General features: G+C 38.6%; 1 protein-coding gene across 1 annotated transcript in view; it reads left to right on the top strand.

The window, feature by feature from the left end:
* Window positions 1-14,364, top strand: part of LOC129248666 (acetylcholine receptor subunit alpha-like 2) — a 42,443-nt gene extending 28,079 nt beyond the window's left edge. Inside the window, exon 7 of the mRNA XM_054888300.1 lies at window positions 14,013-14,364. Coding sequence (XP_054744275.1) covers window positions 14,013-14,207 — 195 coding nt within the window. The 3' untranslated portion in view covers window positions 14,208-14,364. The remainder of the gene's footprint in view (window positions 1-14,012) is intronic.
* The last annotated feature ends 4,267 nt before the right edge of the window (window positions 14,365-18,631 follow it).

Raw genomic sequence — 18,631 nt, forward strand, 5'->3', positions numbered from 1 at the left:
TGCTCAGTCAAGTAGGACTGTTTGCTTGCAGTTCAAGCAAGGTAACGACGCATGAGCAGGATAACGACGCATGAGCAAGATAACGACGCACGAGCAAGATAACGACGCATTTTTTGGTGCGTGCAGCCAGCTCCATCGAAATATAAGACGTTATCACGTCAAAAATTTCAGTTCAGGGTTTTGTCTTACTAATTTTTTTTACTATATTTGCCATCTCCTTTTATATGAAAATACTCGTATTTGTGACAGCCATCTTGTAGAATGTACCTTCAAACTTCATACCTAAAAGTTTTAAAAGAATAAAAAGTCTGAAATTTTGATGTAAATTGGGTTAATGTGTAAAAATGTTGCACTTTCATTTATATGATTTTTTTATAGAATGAAATATATCTTTATAAAAGAAATAATTAAAACTAATACATATAAAGGAAAAAACGATAGTCAAAACTAATGTCATTAATTGGCACCCATTGGAATCAAGAGCGCGCTACCGTCCACTCTTGCTCTAGCGCTTAACGGAATGCTGAATATGGTATTCGAAAGCTATCCTGCCGCTGCACGTAGTGCAATCAAATTGAGGTGTTCGGGCTACAAGCTAGACTTGTTAACACTCCAATATCTTCATAGGTTTTGAGTTCTATACACCTGTTGATTAGTTGCTCACTTCTGTGACTACTGTCAGAGAAGTAAAAATTTACTAGGACACCCAATTAGGAGCCTGGGCTCGATATTTATGCGTTCGGGGAGTCTGACTTTAGCCGGGCATGCCTGAATCGCCACTCAACATAATCTGAATACTCCGACATTGCATTCAATTGGGTTTCTGGCCACAGGCATATTGCGGAAAACTGCTGGGTAGATGCGCTAGCTAGGCAAGGAGCCCTCAAATTGGTCTACCCGCGTAATGAATTGATTGGGGTACCCTTTAAAAGCTGTTGCCTGCTTCTGGAGACGTGCACTTCACGTTAACTCATCGAAAGCTGTGCAAGTACACCTACTTTTAAGGTCTCAAAATTTTTCTGGCCACGGGTATATAGTGATACCATTGCAAGAGGGGAAAAAGAGGTGAAGTAAAAAAGGACGAAAGGGAAAGGGATGGGGAGGGTTGAGTGTTTGTGGACTATGAACGGTGACTAGTCTGCGGTTGTGTTAACCGCTTTATGCTGCTGATGAAGTTCATCAGATTTTTGTTATGAAGCCTATATCAGCAGGCACAGAAAAGAAGTGAGAACTACGATGCTTGAATCTTAGTCCCACGAGAGCTGGACAACTGAAGAGCAGGTGCTGAGATGATTCCACCTCATCCTCCATACAGCTGACGCAAAAAGGACTCGAAGTAATTCCGAGTCTCACGGCATACATATATACCCCGCGGATAGTGTCCCGTGAGGTTGTCCACGAAATTTGAGAGATGAGATTTCGTCATCCTCAGAATATCCCTCGAACGCCTCCTATCCAAACGTGGCCAAAAGGACTTCGCGACCTTACACGTTCGTGTACTTGCCCAGCGCTCGCTGAGTTGGTGCAAAGCCCATCCTTCCAGGAGTAGAGCGCAGGTTATCAAGGGGATCCCGATCCTCTCCTTTGGGGGCACGCTACCTCACCGGTCCCTTATCTGGCCAGCTCGTCAGCTTCGCAGTTTCCAGCAATGTCACTGTGACCAGGTACCCAGATTATCTTTATATCGAAGACTTCTGATGCAATCCAAAGAGAGACCGGACATTCCCTGACCAATTTCGAATGCACCATAATAGAGCCTGGGGCCCTAATTGCCGCTTGGCTATCGGAGTAAATACTTACCTTCTTAACAGTTATTACGCAAGTAAGTAGCCAGTCAGCTGCTTCTTTAATTGCGGCCACCTCTGCTTGGAACACACTGCAGTGATCGGGTAGCCTGAATTTGAGTTTGATGGGGAGCTCTTTGCAGAATAATCCTCCTCCAACCCTACCGTCCAGCTTCGAGCCATCCGTGAACAGGTTAACTAGGCCCTGTCCTCTAGTGTTGCCCCCGGTCCACTCGTCCCTTGGTGTAATATGGGTGGAGAAAGTTCCGCTTGGACCAAGCGAGGGCACACACTGATCCGTCGACGAGGGGATGAACTCAAAGTCTCCCAGAATGCTTGAGTGCCCATATGTGAGATTGAGCTTATAGCCCGAGCCCCTCAGTCTGATTGCGGTACCTGCAGTGGCAATTCTGGCTGCGATTTCTATAGGTGGCACATTTAACATTACATTAAGCACCAGAGTAGGAGTAATTCGAAGCGCCCCACTGATTCCAATGAGTGCAGACCTCTGCACTCTCTCTAGCTTTTTAACTGATGTCGTCCTCTCAAGTGAGTTCCACCAGACAACGACTCCATATAACAAGGTTGGCTTTATTATGGTATTATAGAGCCAAAATACAACTCAGAGGCCCATCTCTTGCCAATTGCGCCCTTACATCCATACGAGGCCATTGTTGCCTTCCTTACTCTCTCCTCAATGTTGGACTTCCACGTTAGCTTACTGCCCTATTAGCCCTAGGTACTTCACCTTGTCAGAAAGCACCAACGGAGCGCCCTCCATCGAGAGGAGTTGAGCTCTGGGTATTTTATACTTCCTCGTGAAAAGGACCAGCTCCGTCCTAAGAGTATTCACCGATAAGCCTCAGTCTGCTGCCCATCGAACAACTACGTTCAGATATCCCTGCATTAAATCGTACAGGGTATCTATAAACTTTCCTCTAACAATTAATGCCACATCATCCGCGTAGGTAATCACTCTACAGCCCTCTCCTCACCAGTTCCAGAGAAATGGTGAGAGAACACCGCCTTGCGGCGTGCCCCTGCTCACCTGCCGGCGGAGAGAGACGCCGCCCCACTCTGCCACGACCGTTCTGTCACTAAGCCGGGAAAGGTCGGCTCCAACCCCCAGCCTACCCAGAGATTTTGTGATTGCCTTCGGCGCGCGAGGTAACCTTCCAGGCATTGTCCGTTAGCTAATGATTCGAGGGCTTACTGCAGCAGTTGTCTGGAGGATGTGGTGGGATTATTTCCGCTTTTTCGCGTTTTTTTGTTACACTAGCGGATATAACAGGTTTAGATATCACACACATGAATTTCATTAGTGGTATGAAGCAGTTAACACCAGTCTTCGTTCGGTGTTCTCCACATTCCTCACATTTTACTCCATCTGCTATCCTTTCTTTCTTTTGTATATAGAAACTATTTTACGTATTATTTAAAAAACTAGTATTTTTTAGCTATCCAAAAATGTGTATCCGTAGGCGATTATCCGTAGGTGGATTGCAGGCTCAGCTATACATACTACGTTTACATCCGTGCATATATTGATTCCCATATATGTGGGTTGTTTCTGTGGTTTTTTTGGAAATTTGTGTTATTATTTAAAAAATTTTAATTTCACGCTCGATTTTGTACGTTCATTACTCACAGCAATCTATCCTCGTCTGTACAGTTGTGTGCCGAGCGTATGGCTTCTGTTATTGTTTTTACACAAGTATACTTTTTTGTTGTAATTGTTTAACTTTGCTAGTATTAACTTTTCGGTAAATTTATAGCCAACAGCTCAACACTTCATTCACCCACACTCACACCCATGTCTCTCTAGTCGTACAACAACCATTTCACACATTTATCGCTTCATTTGTTTTCGCCAATCAGTCCACTGCTGTGAGCAGCAGCAGCAGCTGGCGCCACTAGTTTCACCAACCCCCTCAAAATCTACAAAGGTATGCCTACACGCTCAGCACTCTTACTTGCTTGCCCGCTTGTTGCATACCGGCGATAAACTTCAAATTCTTCACGACAGCAACAAAATTTAACGCAACCTGCAAGTACTGTAAGTTTAACTACTGTTACTGTTATATAATAATGCCGTTGCTAATAATTGCATTGGTCATCGTCATCATCATCGTCGTCTTAGCCATTTGTACATCTTGCGCTCAATGGCAGCAACAACAATAGAATTTCGTAATTCATCAATGTGATTGGCTGCCATATTTTAGCTGCCGCTGTCGCTCCACTCGAAATTTGTTCGCTTACAGGAGTTCTTTGGAGAAATTGGCATTTGTTCTTGTATTGAAAGTGTGAGTGTTAAATTATTTGCCGTTGCACGCGCGTGATAATTGATTGTGTGGCCAAAAAATCTCTAACAACCAGCATTCTATAGTAGCTGCAATAAGTTTAGAAACCGGCAAAACTGCTTATCTATCGACTAATTGGCAACAAATATAAAAAAAATAAATAAAAAATGTGTGGCAATTATTAACTCTCCAGTGTGGCTCTGCAGTAGCAGCTAAAGAATTTGTGCTTAAGGAGTCCCGGTGATCTAGAGCTCGTAAATTTATGGCATTTTAAGGGATTTTTTTACAATAAAAAAAATTAAAAACCATGTTTAAATTTTGTAGGCTTTTTATTTAACTTCTTTCACATACAAATATAAAAAAAAAATGTTAATTTAATAATTTAAAAAATAGCGCTGAAAACTTGGACTTGGACGGTGTTGTCCGTTTTGGCTCTTCTATCTCTGCAACACAAAAATCAAAAAATTATTAATCAGTTTGACTGAAGTTATGTCCCATTCTAGAATATTTTTGTGTTTTTTTTTTAATGGCGTAGTTTTGAATTTGACAGACTCTAAAAATCATTTTTTTTTCAATTTTTTAATCTAAAATATACGAAATAATTGAAATAGTAGTATGATTCTAGCACGGGCGAGGGATGGCAATTGATTTTGTGAACAATATATTAAAATTTTCAGACGATTTGTTTGAATAGTTTTTTTTTCTGACAACACCAGACCGAAAAAAGCCGGACCGCTCTCTACCTAGTTAATGGGCGGTAGAAGCCATACTATTGGGATTTTCCGCATGAAAATTTCACAGTATTTTCTTAAGAAACTATACTTTCGGTAAAATCGAGTCTTTGAAATTTCTACACCACCGGGTTCCTTAAGGTATTTGGAGGTGTAGAAGCTTTCAGCTAAGAAAGCAAAATGATGGGAATGTTTTTCGAATATATTAAGGATATTCACACCCGCTTGGTTACTTTTCAGTTGGAATACGATAATTTTTTTTATTACACTGCTAAATAATGTTTAGTAACAGCTGATTGATGGCTATTTTTCTTCTGTCGGGGCCATCGTAGACGAATGGGAAGTTCACAAGTTCGTGTATGAACCAGCCAAATCACCCAATGATAGAAAAAGTTTTTTTCTAATAGCGGCAAAGAAACACCTCCGAGTTTACTCCTACCATGAAAAAGCTCCTCACAAAAGATCATTTGCCGTTCGGAGTCGGCAGCATATGGATTCCTCTGACGAAAAGTTCGAGTTCTTTTAACTTGATCCATTTATTGGGCCAGTTTTCGATGCTCTCATAAGAAGTAAACCGCTCTCCAATAAGGGCTGACTGCATTGATCGGAACAGATGGTAGCCCGAAGGTCGGAGAATACGGCGGATGGGGCAAGATTTCCCAATTCAGTCCCTCTAAATATGTCTGGACCGATTTAGCAAGATATGGCCTGGCGTTGTCATGCAGCAAAATCAGTTTGTCATGTCTATCGTCCCATTTCGGCCACTTTTCTTTGAGAGCTCGGGAGAGGGGTGTTCGATGAGTAGGTTTTAGAGGGCATGTGAAAAGGTGGTTAGTGTCGTGCGGGGTATCTTCACATGCCGGACATATATTTGGTATGTCGGGGTAAACTCTGGATAAGTAGGAGTTTAACCTGTACAGTATCCAAAACGTTGTTATGCCAGTGTTACGCGTGTCTCACGGGGAAGCTGGAGCTCTTCATCTGCAATAGGTGGTGGTTGGCCTCCGATTACGGCATTCACAGGACGGGATGTGAAATGTCGTTTACTGACTGTCTAAATACTGTCTGGTCCAGTAGATTTCTGTCAGTTTTGTTCTGAATCTCGTCGCTAATGATCGCTAGCGATGGTTTTAGATGGTTTAAGGAGTTCATAATAGATGACACCCTTCTGATCCCACCAGATACACAACATAACTTTTGAAGCATGAACATTCGCTTTTGATGGATCCGGTTCACCTGGCAGACTCCAATATTTTCGACTCTTAGGGTTATCAAAATAGATCCATTTTTCATCGCCATTTTTCATAGAAAATCTTTTCTTTTCTGCCGTTCAAGAAGCATCTCACACGTCACCAAATATTTCTCGATATCCCCCTCCTTCAATTGATGTGGCACCCAGTTACCTGCTTTCTGCACCATTCTCATCGCGTGCAAACGTTTACTGATGGTTGATCTGACAACATGCAACTCTTTAGACATATCATCAAGGTTTCAACATGCGTCTTCGTCCAATAATTGTTGTAGTTGAATATCTTTAAATTTTTTCGGTGACCCTTCACGAAATTGTCTCTTTGGATGCGTCGAAACCAATATTTTCAAGTTTTATTTAATGGAGCGTGATTACCGTAAATATTGATCAATGTACGGCACGTTTCAGCTGCACTTTTCTTTAAAAGATAATAATGAAGCATTACTTCCCGCAAATGCTGTTTTTCGGGACGAACGTAGACATTTTTGGCGTCAGATAAAAAAGGATCGTTACACTTCAAACAAATAACAACTACTGCAATCGAGACCTCACATATACACCTTCAAATCACTAGTATGTTACGAGAGTGAACTTAAAAATAGTATCAGCAGCGACACCTCTTTTACGAGGGGGGAATACAATATATACTTAGTCCTGCCATAAGTTCTGTTACAAGCTAAGTCTGTTATAGATATGAAATTATTATATAATACTTTTTTAATGAAGTTAGTTTTATTTAATCACTTAAATATATTAAAAACTATATATATAACTATATATATAATTTATATTCGGAATGGTCACCATTTGCTTTTACACAAGTCTTCAAACGATTAGGCCATTCACCTATTGCTGCACGCACGGTTTCCATGGATATTGACGTCGCTGCTCATCCAAAGATTGTTTGAGAGTCTCCAAATTTCTGTGAGGCCCTCGACAGGCCATGTTCTCCAATTCCGAGCACAAACTGTAGCCCAATGGATTCATATCGGTACTTCCAGACGACCAATCTTCCAATCTTTTGCGGCTATGAACTCAGGAATATTGTGTTTCAGCCACTGCTAGATGGCTGGAGCGGAATTTTGCTGGAAGATCCAAGGGTCTCTATTGGAGAGAGTATTGCTCAACTGCTTCACTACGCCTTCTGAAACATCCTTCTGATACATTTTTGCCAAGGTCTTAGCCCCTTTTCGCAGAAATAAAGAGACGTAACGCCTTTACAAGACACTCTCCACCAAACCATTACGGCTGGATGGTGGCCACGCTAAACCCTTGGAACAACGTTTTTTCCGTCTTTAAAAGTTTTAGCATAGATTTTGTCGTTTTGATTATTAAATATTTCTTCAACAGTGAACATTTTTAATCAGTGAAAAGAATATTTTCATAGCCGTTGACGGCGTGCCACCGAAGAAGCGGCTTGCATCTGTCGAGTCCAATTTTCTTCAAGCGCGTTGTTAAAAGATGACCAGTTGAGTGGCGGATGGCTTCCAAAGGAAGATCATCTCTAATTATTAGTACATATCCATACCAGTAAATCGTTCGAGCATCGTGGCTTTACTCATCCACGATAAAAAATTGGTCATGCCAATGATGTAAAATGGCTTTTAATAACTTAACTATGATATTTTGACCAACATTCCACAAACGTCATCATACCTTTGCTTTTATAAGTTGATCAAAGTTAAGTTTAGGGTCCAGAATGATATAATATAAAAATTAGTAGCGTAGTCGCTCCGATGGGTCAGAATTTTGTGGGTTCCAACAGGTTAGGAGTTACACCAATGAACTCTGTAGGAGTTGCTATTGACTATTTCTATTTACATTAATCTGCTGTGCCAATTTTCAACATTACGACAAATGTTGTTGCATTTCTTCAAGAATCAGGCTGAGTGCCGTCTTTTTAGAACAATTGACTGAATTCACCTTAGTATCAGGCTGGTTATACGTAGAGAGGTATTTGGCAATTTCTTCCCTTACGGGCTTTAAAATGCAACTTTTAGATCTCAAAGCAGTTTCTTCAAAAGGATTCAATCTAACCGAAACTATCTTTATTTACTTATTTATTTCAAAAGTCTATGATCTACAAAAGTTCAGTAAAACGATGGCTTAACTAAAATAAAAGTGAATTTAATAATTTAGAAAAGAAACTGCAAGCAAAAACAATTCGAAATCTCGTTGAATGATCGAAGTGAACACTCTAAAGGGACATTGCTTACATAATGAACCATAGAAGCGTCTTCAGAACTCCTAATCGAAGAGGCTTAGGTCGTTTGCGTAAAGTAAGTATCTGGAAAACGAAAAACAACTGTTTATATAATTAATAAAAAGAACAAAGAGTAAAGGTTCTAAGATATTTGCTAGAGGTTCGCCAGATATTGCAATAACGTGGATAGAAGAACTCCCCACGATTGTAATCACATAGCACCTATTACTTTAGAAATTCAGCCGCTTCAGAAATATAGAGTGGAAACCAAACTCGAATAGAATGCAATGGGATGCTTTGTCGAATGTTTTAGCAAAATCAGCGAAAATACAATCAATCAACTTGGAGCCCTGATCAAAACGTGTCGGTGCAGTAGTCGCTAAATACTTCTAGGTTGGTAAGCCTTGACCGTCCAGCGACAAAGCCATACTGGTGAGGTGAGATTAAACTCTTAACGGCCAAGTACATACTCTCTTTCAGACAGCTGGAAGATTAGCCTATAGTTAGTAACTTAATTCTTTTTGCCACTTTTGAAAATTGGGGTAATTGATGTTAATATGCAGGTATCCAAAAAGACTACTGTCCTTAGTGATGAGTTGAAAATAAATTTCAGCGGTGATATTAGTGCTGGGTATTTCTTTACTGGGCGCAACAAAGACCATCAATGTCAGTCTGTGTAGAGAGTTTATTTATGCCCAAATTAGGTCATTAGAGGTAAGACTTAAGAAGCCAAAGTTTAGTGATGAAGCTAGGTTATTGTGAAAAGTGGAAGAATACGGTTCTATAACATCGTCAGAAAAAATCGATTTGAAAAAATGGTCACTTTTAGAGGTATATTTACTTAAAATAAATGCAGCGCGTTTATAGTAAATAGGGGTAAAAGTTTGAAGGATTGAAGTACGCACAATTCCATATTGAATTGTTACATTTTGGTAGCTCAAAGAGGCTTTGACTTTTTTATATTTATTTTAAATATCACTACAAATTCCACTGAGTATTTAAGGGTTATGTATAAATAAAGAAATAAATAATGGTCCATCCGCCAACCGCATTCGTCAGTAACATTCAGACAGTGAACTGTCAGGAGTGACTCAAAAAAGTCAACGCAAATCACATCAACAGTATATATATATATATTGACCTACAAGTCATCAGTCAGCGACCGATATTCACCCGGCAGTAAAGCCACTACTATCTTACTACCAGTTTGCTTTACAGCTGAAGTAGTGCTTTTTCTATCCTATTTCAATGCACTTCAACAGGCATTTTTAAAAATGGCTTGCCGTACAACACGTCAGTTGTCAGTCTGTGCATCAGCATTATACTAACTAATGAACTAGCCCATAATGGCCCAGAAAACAGACGATTGGCTCAATCAGCATTTGTATTCGTTTAATTCTCATTAAGATTTTAAGCATTCATATTTATAGCGTTAGAAGAATATTTTCTCTGCATGTACCTCTAATAGGTTGCTTTACAACCGGTCCATATCTAGACACTTTCGAACTAGTATAACTTTTTCCAACAAATACCAGTTCATGAGCTAAACTGTTTGCTGAGTAGCTTTCCTCTCCACTACAGAGTACGTACGAGTACATACATACATTTGTACATATGTGTACATATGACGAAAGGCGGCAAAGCGAAATGGTTGTTCGCATGCAATTGATGTTGATTAAAGTATGCTGTGCAAGCGAATGCAATGGTAAATCCTGTCTGCGCTATACTCGCGGCACAATAACATCTGACAAAAAGATTTTGGCAGCCACAAACAGATCAATCGAAAAATTGGCAAAGGAAGCGAGCGATTGAAAGCGGCGGTCGGTTAGAGTGGCGGTGATGGTGGTCAATTGCACAAAAGTAATTAAAAGTGGATTTTGGCAATGTTATGTGGCTACAAGCACAAGAATAAATAACTAGTTACACATATGTGAACACATACATGCATATGTACATATACGAGGGTTGCTCTAAATATTTCTCGTCTTTGGCATGTGCAGTATTGTTTGGCGTCACCTGACATTTCCAGTGGAAATTTTGACAAACGCACTTAGAACATTTCGATGAGCCATTTGAGTGTTCTTTACTGTGGCTTTAAGGTTGCGATGAACTAAAATCATTATGCGGCGAGCAAGCCCCTCAAAACTGGAACAATGAATTTTGTCAAGATGGCCATACACACAAATTCCGAAAAAGTCATCCGAAATCAGTTGTTGTGCCAGCAAATAGCGATGCTGTGCGTGAATGAATGAGGAAAATCGTCGTGCCACGTACCGAGAAATTCCGGCATCTTTCTTTATTAGTACGACGATCAACAATAAGATTTTACATGATCACCTTGGGGTAAAAAACCGGTGTTCGCAATTCAAAAAAAACACACCTGTGCAAAGTGCTTCGAAAATTGGTTCAAATACACGTAAAATTGTACTGATCATTGAGGGGAATATTTTGAAAATTATAAGCCTGAAATATAAATAACAACCCTCGTATGTACATGTAAGAGTGATGTGATTTTCTAAAATGAAAAAGCAAACAAATATTTTATAGAGTAAAAACGATAAAACTGCGCAGCAACAACATTACATACAATAATAGCAATAACAAATGAAACTTTGCCGTTCATATCGGTCATTCGGCAGTTGATTTTGATTGGAAGATAACAGGCCAGCTGACGTTCGCGAAGATGATGATTACGGAAGTAAGGCTTTCACTTGCAGCCTTCGCGGAAAGACAGCGAAAAGTTTATGAGGAACAGACAGAAAAGTTATTACAGTAAAGTTGGTGATTCAGACAAGCGCGCAACTATGATGATTTTCGGTGGGGTCACATGAATATTAATACATATATAAAACAAGTGGATATTTACAGGTTTTCCCACATTGTTATTAATGTTTGAGTGGCTGCCTTCCTGCACTGAAAGACACTTAATTAGCGCCTAGCGCCTTTTAATACCACAATATTCTGGTTTGGTGGTTGAGTTTACAACAGTGCCATTTCCTATAGCCATTTCGTTGCGTGTAGAAAGAAAAGAAGAGGCCTAAATTCCAGCACGGAAATTTCTTTAATATTGTTTATATCTTCTGGGCTTGAAATGTGTATGCCACATTAAGTACTAGTCAATACAATAACCTGCATCCAAAAACAATGTCTCATTAATTTGGGTACCAGAACATGAGGGATATGACGCCAACGACACTCCAAAAAGTTCCTAAGTTTCAACGCTAAAAGAGCTAACATGGCCCTCACGTTAAACAAAAAGAGCATTCGCACTCTCACAGGCGCCCTCACGCGTCACTTCACCTCCAACAAACACTTACATAAATTAGGCATAACTAACACCAGCACCTGCAGATTTTGCTGCGAAGATGAGGAGTCTGTAGAACATCTCATCATCGAATGTCCGGAGTTGACGCATAGAAGCAAACGGTTTTTAAACAAGTTCATGCTTACAGATGAAGACCACCAATAACTCCCTCAGAAGGAGCTGGTACAATTCATAAGCATACTTAACAGTCAATAGACAGCATAGGGTGCACAATAGATCAATATGGTCAGAGTGCTAAAGGGTCATACCTCAACCCTTTACTACCATTAACCATTAACCATTAAGTACTAGTCTATTAATAAACCACCAGGTGTGACAAGTTCTTCTTCTTGATTGGCGCGATAACCGTTTACGCGATTTTGGCCGAGTTTAACAAAGCGCGTCAGTCGTTTCTTTCTCATGCTAACCGGCGGCAGTTGAACACACCAAGTGAAGCCAAGTCCTTATCTAACTGCTCTTTCCTACGTAGAGGAGGTCTTCCTCTTCTTCTGCTACCACCAGCTGGTATCGCATCAAATACCTATAATAAATACTTTAAGAGCGGAAGCGTTTGTATCCATTCGAACGACATGACCCAGCCAACGAAGCCGCTGGAGCTTCATTCACTGCGGTATGTCTATGTCGTCGTAAAGCACTTACAATTAATTGTTCCATCGCCTATGATGCTCACCGCCACCAACGTTCAAAGGTCCAAACTGTGGCGACAGAATCTTTCTCTCAAACACTCAAGCCGCCTCATCGGATATTGTCATCGTCCGAGCTTCTGCGCGATACGTTAGGACGGGCATGCTGAGAGCCTTATCGAGTGTTAGTTTTGTTCGTCGAGAGAGGACTTTACTACTCATTTGCCTACATAGTCCAATGGAGCCCTTGTTGGCAAGAGAGGTTCTCCGTTGGCTGACATTGTGATAGGTGTGACTGTTGATGTACACAAATGCATTTGTATTACAATTTTTGTTGGTCGAACCAGAGTTTATTTTTTTTAAAAGCTTTACAAAGTCTTACAAGTACAGGGTGAACGATATGAAGTGTTACCAACTTCACACTACTTGTATCTGTAAAACAGCTCATGGCATCAAAGTCGAAATTGTTCTAATGATAGTTCAATATATTGTTTATAAGCCATCAAAGCATTTGCGTCTCAGTTTTGTTGAATTTTTTTTTTTCGATGATGGAATTCAAACGTAATAGTGTGATTGCGCTATATTTGGCTGGAAAATCACAACCAGCCATTGTTCGTGAGCTCAGTCACCTCAAAGTGAATAAAATGTTTGTGTATCGCACTATAAAACGTTACAATGATACTGGTAGAATTGCAAAACGCTATGGAGGTGGACCAAAAAAAACCACAACAACGCCAGAAATGGTTCGGAAAGTGAAGGGTCGACTTGAACGAAATTCACGTCGAAGTGGAAGAAAAATGGCCAAAGTACTGAAAATATCGCAAGACAGCATTCGCCGCATATTGAAAAATGAGCTCAAGGTCAAGGTTTGCAAGTTCCAAAAAGCACACGATCTTTCACCCCAGCAAAAAAAAGTTCGGTGCGAAAGAGCAAAGGAGTTGTTGCGCTTGCACGAACGTGGCGAATTTCCTAACATTGTGTTTTCTGATGAAAAAAATTTCCCAATTGAGCAGTTCATAAACACTCAAAACGATCGTGTTCACTTGATCGAACGCTCATACGAGAATTTGAGCCTACGTATGACCACTCGAAGCAATTTCCCATCGCAAGTAATGGTTTGAGCCGCAATGACCGCTGATGGACGCTCTCCAATCGTTTTAATCGAGCCTGGTGTCAAAGTGAATGCGACTTATTATCGGGAAAATGGTTTAGAAGCTGCTTTAGAGCCGTGGACACGCAAACATTTCGATCGTAGACCATGGACGTTCCAGCAGGACTCGGCACCGTCTCATAACCACCGTGTGAACCAAAAATAGTTAAAAAATCATATTCCACACTTCATTTCGTCCACACAATGACTTTTGAATTAGCCAGAAGCAAATACGATGGACTATTCCATCTGGTCCCTTTGGGAGAGCAATGTGAGGACTAAAAAATATGCCAGTATGGATGCGCTGAAAAAAGCGATTATACGAGAATGGGTCAAAATACCTCAAGATCACATTCGTGCAGCATGCCACTTTTTTTTACCGTTAGAAGGCTATAGTCAAGGCAAAAGGTGATGATATCGAGCTAAAGTAAATATATGTTAAAATTGTAATCATTTTGAATAATTTTGCCTTTGAAATCAATAAAAACTAATTTCGTTCACCCTGCATAATGGAGATCTATGTACTTGTGGTAGAATACTCATAATCCCTTATCCCTGTTGTGCGTATACTAAGCCTTTTCATATTCCACTTTCACTTTTCAATTTTTAATTCACTTTCTTTGTTTTTTTCTATTTTTCTTTTATAGGAAGATCAAGATTGGGGCTTTGTTGCCATGGTGCTGGATCGTCTCTTCCTATGGCTCTTCATGATCGCATCGCTTGTGGGCACATTCATGATTTTGTGCGAGGCGCCTTCATTGTACGACGATACAAAACCGATCGATGTGGAATTGTCGGTTATTGCCAAGCAAATCTACAACTTAACCGAAAAGAAATCTTAAATATAGAGAGACGTAAAATAAATCGAGAATTAAAAAAACGAGCTAAAATTCGAAAAAGCTGAGCTTAAATAAATAATCACTTGGACTACAGGCGCATAGTGTGCAAACTGAATACAGAAAATTCTATTGCAAAACCAAACTAAAGTTTCAAAAGCTAGTTAGTAGTCTAAAAAACATACTCCAGCAATCTAAATTGCGTTTACGCTGAATGCGAAATGTTAAATGCTGGCAAAGTAAAAAATAAATAAATAGATAAAAAATACCACAATTTTTATAGTTGATAAGCACTTTGAATCACTCAAACAAAAATAAAACAAAGCATTTAAATAAAGTATCATAACAACAATGCATCAAAAATTATCGATTATTTTGATTATACAATAGTTTTGAATAAGTAAAATGAAGGTAAGTAGAAAACCGCAAATGTAGAGTAGTAATGGTTGTTAAGGTCAGCTATTTTGAAGAAGATTTTATGTTTATTTTTTTAATTTTTATTTAAAATTCTGACTTACTTTTCTATAAGTAGTGTAACCATGGTTATCACGAAAAAGAACTGACTGACGCACTTTCTTAAACTCGGCCAAAGTCGTGTAAGCAGTTATCGCGCCAATTAAACAGAAGAAAAAATGTAAACAAGGAAATTTAAATTGGTTGGGCAAGCTTTATTATTTCTATGTAGAACCATTAATGAAATTTATTTTTTTAAAATAATCCCTTTCACATATTGGCCGGAACTGCGCCGTATATCGGCCATTCGTAAACACCAACTTTGAATGACTCGCTGTTGGCTTCCAATGCCTCAATCGAAGCTGGTTTATCCAAAAAGCATTTATACTTTAGATACAACTAGCACAAATAAAAGTCCAAAGTTGTGATATCACACGATTTTGGTGACCAATCCATTGGTCCGAGACGAGATATAAATTCCACACCAAGACGACGACGCCATAATTTCATGGGCGGTATGGCAAGTAGCTCCATCTTGTTGGAACCAAATGTTTTTGAGATTACGTGCTTCCATTTCCGGTATCAGAAAGTCGTTTACCATGGTGCTTTCGCCATTCACTGCTACATTGCACAGTGGTCCGGCGGCCGGACAAAATTCAATTTTTGAACATTTTTTAAATAAAAATTTGATAATGCAGATGTTTTCTTAAATATTCAAGGCAGATTTCCTGAAAATATTACTTAATTTAAAAAATTTTTCATTGTAGTTTTTTGACTTTAAACATGAAATTGTATGCAAATCGTACTTCATACAAGAGTTTCATTTTCATGTCTGCAAATAAATATTACCATTTGAATGTTAACCAAATATTGAAAAAAAAGATAATTGAATATATTAACGGAAACAGTAATAATTTTCTTAAGTTTTTTTTTTTTTTTGAAATTTCAAAATTTTTCGAAAATTTTTTTTTGAAAGATAATTTTTTCGAGTGGTCCACACCGGTCCACTTGAACTCAACATGAGTGATGTAGCCACATATTTCAGCTATGATCTCAAACTGAAACCTGTTGGGCAAAGTTGCGCAAATTAAAAATAATGTAGCTTTTGTGCATTTAGCCACAGGCAAAACATTACATATGACTTATGCAATTTTGTGTAAAAGACAGAAAAAGACATCACAGACCCCATCAGCATTAAGAGACAACTAAAAAAAAACAAAAAATTTATTAAATGCATCTTGGTTAGCTGAAAAATTTGATTTTCCCTTAAACGACAATTTTAAATCCTATTCATCTGGCTTTGGTAGCTGTACTAATGTGGGCCGCCCCGTACAAACATTCAATGATGTTTGCGAACGTTCCAAGAGACGTAAAGTAGAGAATTTATGTAAATCAAGCGGGCCTAAATTGGCGTATGCTGCATCAGTAAATTTGCGTTCAGAAGGTAACGTTCAGGGTGCAATTTTAGTGAGACATGTAGCACATACTTCTAAAATGGTTGAAGACATTCCTAAGCCCATTAAAACTTTTACCTCTTATACCAGCGATGAAGCTTTAGCTTTCTTGGTGGCTAATAGACTGACAAAGCATCAGTATCTTTCTATAAGATCTGGTGCAATAGAAAGAGGAATTGATCTATATCCTTCTTACCATAAAATTCTCGAAGCTAAGAAAAGGTGTTACCCTGACCAGATTACAGTAAGCGAACATAGTGCAGAAATTCAGTTGCAATCACTGCTCGACCATTTATCAAAACGTTTAGTTAAAATTGCAGAGTCTGTTTTGATCACCCTTCCTTCCGAATGTATCCCAAATTTGATTTTAATTGTTAAGTGGGGCTTTGACGGTAGTTCGGGCCATTCAGCTTATAAACAGAGATCAATTGAAATTTTTGATGACCAAAACCTCTTCATAACTTCACTAGTACCTACAGAATTGTACACAAATATGTCTAATACAATAGAGAAAATAATCGTTTGGAAAAATGATCGCCCATCATCTTCCCGAACTTGCGTGCCTATTAGACTTTAGTTCATAAAAGAGAGTTCGATAGTTTCTTTGAAAGAAAGGGATTGGGTACAAAGTCAAATAGATAATTTAACACCAAGTAAAATTAAACTTAATGAATTAAATATATAAATTTCGCATAAAATGCTACTCACCATGGTAGATGGCAAAGTATGCAATGCTCTTACCCACACATCATCATCCCAAAAATGCTATGTATGTGGGTCAACGCCGATAATGATGAACAAAATCGAAGAATCAATTCTAAAGGAAACCGATCCATCTACATTTCAGTTTGGCTTGTCCACCTTACATGCATGGATAAGATTTTTCGAATGTTTACTATTACATATCGATGTTTAATGTTACATATCGATTAGAGTTCAAAAAATGGCAGGCTAAAAGTCTAGAAGAAAAAAATAGTTTAAAAAATAAAAAGACATCTGTCCAAGCAGCATTCAAAAGTCGAATGGGATTATTGGTGGATATTCCTAAAACGGGTGGTAGTGGAACGACAAATCATGGGAACACGGCTCGCAGGTTTTTTAATGATCCTGAAGTATCAGCAGAAATTACTGGAATTGATATTCATTTAATCAAGCGGTTTGCCACTATTTTACAAACATTATCGTCTGGTCTTGATATTAATATTGAAGCATTTCAAAAATATGCCCTTGATTTTGCTAAACTATTTGTCCAACTATATGATTGGTATTACATGCCGGCTTCAGTGCACAAAATATTAATTCATGGGAGTTTAATTATTAAACATGCTTTGCTGCCTATTGGCCAACTCTCCGAAGAGGCTCAGGAAGCACGCAATAAGGATTTGAAAAATTTTAGACAAAACAATACACGAAAAATGTCGAGAACGGACACAATGACAGATTTATTAAATGCTTTGATTTGTTCATCAGATGTAGTTATAATATCAAAAACTAAGGTTCCGAAAAACAAGCCAAAACCATTTTCAAAAAAGGTTCTTGCGCATTTAAATTTGAAAAATGATCCAGCCTCAGAAAACAGCTCATCAGAAACCGAGGATTCTGAATCATAAAAAAAAATTAAAAATGAAAAATGAAAAACAAAAAAACAACTAAATATCAAAAAAAAAATTTAAAAACTAAAACAAAAAAAAATTTAAAAATTAAAAATAAAAAAAAATTTTAATTATAAATAAAAAAAATTAAAAAATAAAAAATAAAAAAAATCTAAAAACAAAAAAAAAATGAGGAGAGAATAACCCTACCGTAAACCTCCACGTGGTACTCTCTGGGGTCGTGAAAAATGTAGAAATGAACTCACCAGCTAATTACGGAAGTAAAAATGTATTTATAGTATTCAATGAATTTAAAATTTGCTAAAACTAAGGTCAGATTCGTCATCACTGATCCTTAAAACCCCTAAATATATATTTTCAGCTTAATTAAATGAGTTTTTGAATTATGTCCGCCAACGCCTTCTGGTCGGACCACTGTGCATTGGCGCCAATATCGTTTTGATGAAATGTCTGCCAAGGACTCCTCCAGCCTATTGGCCGCACCAAATGGTTTTCACTGAATGGCTGTTCTTTAATGGATTTGTGTTGCTCTTCAGCATAGAGATGTCAATGTTACTTGTTCATGTAGCCATTAAGCCAAAAATGGGCCTCATAACTGAACAAAATTTGGCTTCCAACGCGAGCGATTAACACTTTTCGGAGAGCGTCGATTTTCGTAAAAGATTTGTACGATTTGTAAACATTTTTGAGGCGCAAGTTTTTCCATGATGAAATATCAATGAATACTGAAAAAATTATGTATTAGGTTTGACAATAGTCACGCGTGATCTGTCAGAAAACGCTACTGGAAAAAGTACATCCAATCTGATCACCCGTTATGAGTCGCTAATCAGGCCAATCCTTACATACGATTGCGAGATTTGGACCCTTAAAGTATCAAACACAAACATTAAAGTATCAGACAAATAGC

Source organism: Anastrepha obliqua, chromosome 1 (genome assembly GCF_027943255.1).
Source record: "Anastrepha obliqua isolate idAnaObli1 chromosome 1, idAnaObli1_1.0, whole genome shotgun sequence".
NCBI lineage: Eukaryota > Metazoa > Arthropoda > Insecta > Diptera > Tephritidae > Anastrepha > Anastrepha obliqua.